Here is a 9,091-nt window from a genome sequence, read left to right on the forward strand (position 1 = left end):
GCAACACAACACAAGCTTGGCGTATTTTTATGTGTATTTAAATTTAGCGGAAAAGGTGCTCTAAAGTGCTTTTCCATACACATCAACAATAGATCAACGTGTAGAAACAAAGCTGTTGACACTATGCTTTGTTGAAGATTAATGTCGCGCGGTTCAGTAACAAATAAACACAGGTGATTATCTCACTGCACCCCCTCTCCCCTTCCGAGCGTCGCGCGATTATTGGACGACCCCATAAGTGTTCAAAATTCGTACTATTAAACGCTTGTTCCTGACTGTAATTATAATAGATTTTTTAGACGACTTGATTCGAAAATGACACATATCAATATTGTAGCCTACCTTAGAAAGTTAACAATTGAACATACTGATGTGGATATGAAATTTATCATGCACGGTGCGTGATAAGAGTTAGTGAGGTTGTTTTCATAAGTCAGCTAGAAATTCAGTTTGATAGAAGCTTTACTGGATTGTCAAATAATAATCAATTACATATAAATTGATTTCGGTTCATTATGCAAATTGAAGGACACAATTCGCCAAAATACGCCAGTAAAACGTTTTCCGAAAATGACGATTTCACTTGGGATATCTTGCGTCATTCCATAAATTTGGTGTATGCATCTTCGTAACGCAGTCGCGATTTCGTTTGGAGCAACACCAAAGTATTCTCGCTGGCCGCTTCAACTACTGATGGTGGTGTGAGTTGTAAAACATAGTCTTCTTTATCGCTCTCCATTTTACGCACCACTTAAAATTCGTTTTAGTAATAATCGCTGCACTGTATGACAGAACTAGCAAAACAAAACAATTAACAATCCATAGCAACCCACGGTCGTCCCCAACCAACACAGTAAAATTTAAAAAAAATGGCGTAACATATTCTTGAAATATTAGGGATACTAGTGAAAGCTTTTATTGTTCAAGTCGTCTAAAAAATAGTGTTCACGACTCGTGTTGAAAGTGACTATCATGCTCATGCTTATTAGCCAAACTCGGCTTCGCCTCGTTTGTCTAACGGCACTCGCATGATATCAGTCACTTTCGACACTCATTATGAAATATACTATTGCATCCCCGAAAATAGTTAACCAGTTCAATAGGTATAGTCGAATACTACCGAAACCGTTTCCATGGTGTTTTGGGCAAGTTATCGTACATGCATACGCCCCGAAAAAGGGCACGCTTTGGGAAAATGTTGTTATATCAACATCCGTTAATGGCGTTTCGGGGAATTTTAGTTTTTTGAACTCTGTTTTAAATACAATGGATCACCACCAACTTCTTAGTGTTTTTAGCATCATTAATTGCTTTTGCAATTCCCGCTAATGCACCAATCGCCGATAACCCCGCGAATACTTATAAGAAATAATGGTAAAAATCCTCCTTGTTTTGCATATAAAATGGTTATCATGTACCAACGATGTTATGGTGGGGACTAACTTATTTTGCACTTCATATTGTAAGATTTTTTATAAAGAATGTTTCATTTCAATCGGTCCAGTTCTTTAGAAACATTATGTGTAGGAGATGGGCAAGATACAAACGCATTTGTATTTTTAGAGAATATGCTTATGATGAATGATAGAAAACCACTATATTCTATTGTGTTGTGATAATAAAACATTATTATCATTATTTATCGTACAAATAATCAAATGCAAAATGTTCTTATGTATTTTGCCTTAAATATCAAAATAAGGGCCGTGGAAAAAATTAGATGTGGCAAAAAAAGGGTGTCCCACTACGAATGCCGGCTATCTATATCTTGAAAAGGAAACCTCGTTAATATGACAGTATACCAATGTCAATAAGAGGAATCTAAAATATTTTTTCTACGACCTCCCTGAAAATTAGGGTATAACGTATAAATTAGAGGCATGATATGGTACCCATTACCTACACCCGTGCGTAATGAAAAAAAATTAAAATAGATCATGTACGTTTGGAAGTGATAATTATCTACAAATGTCAAAATTTTCAACAGACATCGTTGCGACCTTATTTTCATTTGGAAATTCACGGATGTCGTAGAATTTCCGCACTCTGCGGCATCGTGCGCAATTTTTCTACTCACCTGTAATACGTACGATTACAACCTTATGACGTAGGATACTATTACTACTTCCGGTTGTACCGCAAGTTGATGCCATTTATTTTAAATGGAACACCCTATATATTATTTCATTTACTCTACGTAAAATTCTGTATACATTTCATGAATAATGTTCCAAATTTATTCGTTTTTATAAAAAATGACGTTAGTAGCCCAAATCATTTTTACCAATTTTTTCTACATGAGAGCGGTTGTTTAATCAAGTCTAGTTTCCATTTATATAGTTTAAAATTAATAAAATGTACACGACTAAAAACTAACAATAAAAATTGAATTGAAAACATTTTTAAAACTAAGTTTTTTTTTCAAGTGGAAATTAACACCCTGTATAATTCTTAATTACACACCTCAAAGGACATACATACCTACTATACGCTTCATCACATCAACTAGTCGTCTACAAGTTAAATAATCGTGTCTATCTGAAGATGTTATTCAGAATGTAACTGAAGTACGAACTTTTTTCTGTCCATCATGATTACAACAGATGAGTACAAATGAATGCTTGGCAAAGGAGTGTACAACAACAATAATTGTAGGGATGATTCGAAGAATACGAGAACAGTATGTTCGCACATTTTTTAAAGATGACTTGCGATAAGTTTGTGTGTAGGATAAATAACGTAACGCCTTGTTGATCATTAATAAAACACTTCTTGTACAACTCGATGGTTATTAACCCGTACTTTTTACATGGTTCAAGCGGTTTCAATAGTTGCATTATTTACGTCAAATTGAAAACATACCATTGTACGGATAATGGGTAAAATCGTAATGCATTGTAACGTTTCAGATTAATGATAAAAGGAAAGACTATCTGGATCTAAGCGATTATTTTCCGAAATCGAAGTAAGGAAATAAAAAATAACATTCAGTTTAGGCGTACAGGGGTAGTTGAAAGATAATTTTTAGTACTGGCCCTTACAGTCGCAATTCCAAAAGATATTCTTACAATCTTAATCGAAAAATGTCTACAACATCGTAAACCTGTACGCGACTTGTTTTTTAAATACAGCAAGCAATTGTCCATAAATGAGAATTTTTAGTATTATTCGAAGAATTCTGTTTAGCTATCAGTTTACAAAGTTATTAAAGTCACGCCGATACGTTTACACAATCTTTCAATTACAATAAATTTGTGCCGTAAATCACGGGCAAATTATGAAGTTGCCTTTTTATCTCACATTCTCACAGTTATTTTCGTACTTTTATTGCATGAAGGATTTATGACCTCTCGCGTGTAATCACTGAATAATGAGGTAAGATGTTACAATTACTTTTCCTCCAGGGAGTTTATTTTAAAGCCAATTTTACACAGTCCAAAAGTCCGTCTACTTATTCAAAGAATTAGTTTGGACATTCAGCGTTGAAACACAGTCAACATTCTTCAATTCTTCTACAAAACGACTGTGCAGAACGGAATATTGAACATTCCGTGAAAGAAACTGTAGGGCAATGACTACCTCCCGAATTAAAAAAAAATCTAGTGCCTATAAAATATGGTGCAATAACATCAATTAATTATATAATTATAAAATGGTTTACTGTCAGTTTTAATCCCTCCCGAAGCAAAAGTGACACTTTGCCGTTTCAAAATTCGTATCTTGACATGCATTTTCAGCGAGATGCAAATAAAAATCCATTAGACAACATTGCTTAAGGATAGGGTCATCTTGCATAATCGTCGCGCAATGTAATCGTACCAATCAGTTGGGATGTTCCAATTGACAACACAGACCGTGTAGGCTTACTTATTTATTCCAAGTGCACACGAATGATGTAATCTTTGTTGTTATTTTTATTTCCCCCTTAATAAGTAGCTACAAATACATCGTCAAGCATTGTAGACATTTGAATCACGAATTCGTAAAGATCTAATCATAAACACAAGATTCATTATCAACGATTTAGAAAATTGTAGGTATATTCCACGTTCCGTGTGTAGGTAGGCCGTAATAATACCTTCTTAGTTTCCCCAATAACAATCTTCAAGTGCCCATATATGATTAAATGCTTCATGAGAAGTTATACCGTTGGGTTAACAGTTGGTCTCTGTACCTATCTCTAATTGTTAGTCAAAGCAATCCGAGTAGGTTGTCAATTTGTTTGTTTAGCGGGCCTTTTGTTCGCTACGTGCCGTTTTACCTTTTTAACTCTTCTCTCCATATAATTTATGCGAATCGTTTCGTCTATTTTTAGCGCAACTTCTACTCGGCGTTGATTTTTAGTTTCCACGACCGATGCCTTCCGCTAATTTATTTGGCGCACCTTTGTAAGAGAATGGTTAAATTGAACATCCGGCCGCTAATTAAGTAAAAATTCAAATTTTTTTCTAATACCGCAAAACCATCTGAGCAAATACTACGAGGTCATCCCCTTGCTAAATAATAGAAAGAAGTAAATGTCAAGATCGTACATTTATGCAATTGAAAGTTCGCGGAATTACTTCATCTTACGCCTGTTTCAATAAAATTTAGCAATCATTTAGGATAGACTGTAATTTAGCAAACCTGTACAAAAATAGAATTGAACTCGGTTGACACTAAACAAAAATATGGAAATAGCGAACTAGTTATGGGAACAGAAGGTATGCAACCTATCATACGCACTTTCTAAAAGTCGACATAGTTTACCAAATAACTTTCGTATGATACATACAAGGCTTTCATTTCAAAACGAACCCCCGACTGTCATATTGACAAAAAAAACAAAAATTGCAATAACAAGCCTATGGAGAAGTTCAGGGAAGCTTTACCTTAATTTTACCATTCGCCCTCGCACCCCAGCTGCCTCTACTTTAAAATTATAATATGCAGCCCCATCGAGTGATGTCATAGAACTCTCTTCTCGAGGCTTTGATAGCATTTAAGAAGCTTTAATAATATTCAAGAGTCTTCCCCAATATTTAAAAACCTCGGTCTGTGAGAGAGCCATCTGTGAGGCATTGTCGTCAATTTAGTATTTATACTATATGAATATCGGTATTTCAAACCATTCGTAACTTGCTAAATTCTCGGAAAATACTCTTGGCTGATCTATATCTCTAAATGGGGTGATGAACCATACAGGAAAATAAACAACTCAATTCCTCAAAACCTTCCCCATGGATATTTCATTATTGACGAACAGATGTAATTGTGAAATGTTACGACATGTTTCGATTGTTAATCATCTTCAGGTAACAAACTAAAATAATTAAAGTTAAACCGTTGACTCGAGAGCTAAATTCTTCTTTAAATTTCTTCTTCACGAGTTTTCAATTGCCTCTTACAGCCTTTAGAGATTCAAACGGACATTTAAAAGCTTCACTTAATATCCGAATCTTGAAGAGCCTTTGCCCGTTTATACGAGCTGTATGGGATTCTAAGTGCATTTAAGATCCATTAAAAGTTTCTAAGAGTCGCGAACGGTTTCTAATTGCTTCCAAAGATTTTCAAGATTTTTCAAAGATCTTCTAACGGTTTAATAATTCTTACGTTGTTAAGTCTTTCACCACCTTGACATGCTTCTTTAAGAGTTTTGTCTTGGGCTTATAAGAGTGTTTATGAGTATGGTTCTTTAAAAACCGTCGCAAAAGAGAAGCTTGTAGTTTTTTTCCGAAGTTTCAAGATCTTTTGTAACTTCTAAAAGGTTTTCACCTCTAAGAGGTTTGTAAAACCTTAAAGTGGAACTAGACTTCTTTTCCAGAAATGGGTTGGTCATGGGTCTTGGAAGGAGAGTTAGGCAAAAGAAAAGGTCAAAACCCAGGTTATTTATTGATGGTTTTTCCGCTATAAAATTAACACAAACAATGCAATCAAATTACATTTTATAAAGTAAATACGTACCTATAAAATTAACCGCACGCTAATATTTTGTAAATGAAACTTTATTATTATTTTAGGTGCCTTATGGATCAAATTTATACGAAAAAGAAAGCATCGCGCCACGCAAAAGCCAGACCCAGCGCGGATATCAAATTCAGGTTTTTCAACAAGGCACATGCCAGATAAATTTGGTCTATCTATAAAATTAATTGTTTCTGATAATAAAGTAGGTACGTCGTCAATGGCAACGTCCTTTATACTTAGTACGCTGCTTAATTTTTCGGACCTAATGTTGTTGATTCTATTACCATGGTTATACTACCTACGCCAGCCTTGAGGAACATTTTTCTATCATGATAAAATATTAATAAAAGACGAATCCGGATAAAATATGCTTCGGTGTTATAAACAATCTTCAAGATAACACGGTGTTTTATAGTTTAAAGGACTTTAAAGTACCTATAACGCACCTACAGCTATCTTAATAGCTATAAGAGTCTTTGTTTTTAAAAACGTTAGAAAGTCAATCCTTGAACGGCCTTTAAGACTCTTTGTGAACTTTTATAAGTCGTTAAGAGTCTCTAAGAGCTTATAAGAACCGCAAATAATCCAAGAGAGCCCCGACTCCAAGAGTCTTTTGATTGGTTTTAAAGTTTTTATTCGCAGTTAAGAGCTTTTAAAAACCCATTTTATGTTTTCAAGTGTCAGCATGAATTTCCAATAGCCTTCGCGATTCTTTTACGAACTTCAATAGTTTTAACCGACTTTAAGAGTTTTCAAGATCTGTCCGTTCTGTATGAACTCTATTTGTTTTTGCAGTCCTCAACGACCTACCATGCAATAATCTCAGATACGACTCTTAATACTGAAAACTAGCTCTCTATTTATGCGAACACCCGACTGGTTGTAAAACAGACATCGCGACCCACAGATCCGAAGGCTCTAAATGACTTCACGTCCCTTAGGACTTTTGAAATCTCTTAAAAACGTCAAAGTTTAAGAGCAACGTCCCCAAAAGTCCCAAAATTTAAGTTTCTGCTTTTTTTAGGAACTAGGTACTACAAATAGGAAGATGGACCTTGTGTCTTTACCTTTTTGGATATACCCTTTCCAATTTTCTAAAGATATTTCGTAAATTGTTAATTGCACGTATTAGCTTGCAGCATTTATAACCGTGTATGTCGTCTATGTAGCTCAGTAGTAGAACGTTGGGCTATACATCCGGAGACCGGGTGTTCGAATCTGGGCTGAGGTGAGAAATTTTCATCTGGGACAGAGATGGGAACTTCCTTAGATTAGTTTCGAGCATTCTGCCAGCTACTCCGATTTAGGTTTTCCTGCAGTTTTCCTAATTCGTAAGGTGAATATAAGAACAAATACTTCATTTATACGAATCGACGCGCGGTTTAGCGGTAAGCGGAAATTTGAGGCGAGAGGTAAGCTTTTAACAGAAGTAGTCACATCTGTCGGCACTCAATTTTAACCACAGGTGCTTCTAGTAAAGACAAATATATGGCACATTGTAAAAAACAGACGTCCACTCTCCTAGCTATTTATATATATATTTTTTTAATTTTAACCAAAGACTTCTAGTCAAGGCAAGCATATCGCATATTGTAAAAATCATATGAGCATATGCGCAAACTGCACAATATCAACTTTCTTAGTTATGGAAATATGTTTTGTTGAAATTTGAACCACATCTGCTTCTAGTAAAGACAAGCATATCGCATACTGTAAAAATCAGGCGCGCGGGGTGCAAAGTGCAAAGTCACCTTTCTTATTTATAGAGATATATTTGAATTTTTAACCATTATTCTAGCAAAGGCAAGCATGTCGCATATTTTTTCCAATTTTGATTTTTTGGCGTAACATAACGAAGTTGAGGTAACGCTTATGTGATCGGGTTTCCGTCGTCTGTCTATCTGTTCCATCGAGATCTCGGCCCCTTCGGATTTTCGCTAATTGATTGCTGCTATGGTCTATAATTGCCCGTGGCTCATCATTTACAGTTGAGTTACGTGGCGACACCTACGAGTGGTAATTTATAGGTTATTCAATATTTCTTACAAAAGTCTTTACCCATTAATTAATTACGGGCGGCAAAGTTCTACCAAATCGTTCTTGATCTTCTCAAGTTTTCGAGTACGCACTCTATCTTTATGAGGATCGCGATGGTACTGAGAAGGGTCCAATGAGTCTCCGGAAAACACGTAGCAAGCGTTAGAAATCTATTGTAACGTAGATGAATTTATAACAGTCCTTAAATAAATTGATTTATAACAAATGATTATTATCTGTCACTCACTTGTACTCAAATTTATATAACGCGAGCGTAAAATCACTACTCATATTCGGCGTCGATGGTAGAACTCTCATTAAACACGTTTCAATTTGCTTATATAGCAAACGGTTTCTAGAGAAAATCACGAAACGTTTTCGTTTCGCCTAGAAGGTGTATGATAATTCAAGGTAAGAAGAATGCGTCCTATCTGATTTTATTCCTTATCGCCAGTGACTAAATCTTATATCTACTTGATGGCGCCCCGATGTCTGGGATACTCCCTACACTATTAAAGACCTAAAGCAGTTTGAACAGCATTGAATCACTTAGATTAGAACCCTTGCAGAGCAAGCGTGTTTCGTGTAAAACGTAAAAGTAAAATTCTCAGAGAAAGCTTTCACAGAGCACTTTGAGGAGACTTTTGGATCTTTAGGCTCTTGGGTGGGATCCATTGAAACTCATTTTCGGTTATTTACCATTTTTTTTGCACTTTTTTGAGTTGAAAAGTTATTTAATCGGAGGTGGGTATCTTGACGATAAGGGTTCTTGTTTTACCAAATTTGAATGGGCGAAGTGGAACTAATTTTGAAGATTGAATTGAATTTACTGAACGAGCCTCTATGTGTTGCCTTAATTTATTCGTATTATTTGCGAAATTGTGTTGTCAGCAGTAGTTTTTTTTTTCGTTTTCCACACTTTCGAGACGAGCTGATTAATGAAGCAAGCCAAATTGATAAATGATAATTTCAAGGTACCGAGAGCAGACCTTTTTTTTTATTTCCGATGAATGAAAAACGGCAGAGGCAATTTAAAATCGCAATTTTTCAAAGTCGCAGATAATTGCATATGGGCATACTTTTGATTGGCTTCGCTTCATTATTGGCC

At 35.5% G+C, this 9,091-nt stretch overlaps 1 protein-coding gene across 1 annotated transcript in view; it reads left to right on the forward strand.

Annotated features, from left to right (window-relative positions):
* Positions 1–2,969, forward strand: part of LOC116172834 — a 4,701-nt gene extending 1,732 nt beyond the window's left edge. The window contains exon 3 of the mRNA XM_031490128.1: positions 2,910–2,969. Within this exon, the coding sequence (XP_031345988.1) occupies positions 2,910–2,969 (60 nt within the window). The remainder of the gene's footprint in view (positions 1–2,909) is intronic.
* Positions 2,970–9,091: the final 6,122 nt, after the last annotated feature.

This window comes from Photinus pyralis, unplaced genomic scaffold, assembly GCF_008802855.1.
Source record: "Photinus pyralis isolate 1611_PpyrPB1 unplaced genomic scaffold, Ppyr1.3 Ppyr1.4_LG5, whole genome shotgun sequence".
Taxonomy (NCBI): domain Eukaryota; kingdom Metazoa; phylum Arthropoda; class Insecta; order Coleoptera; family Lampyridae; genus Photinus; species Photinus pyralis.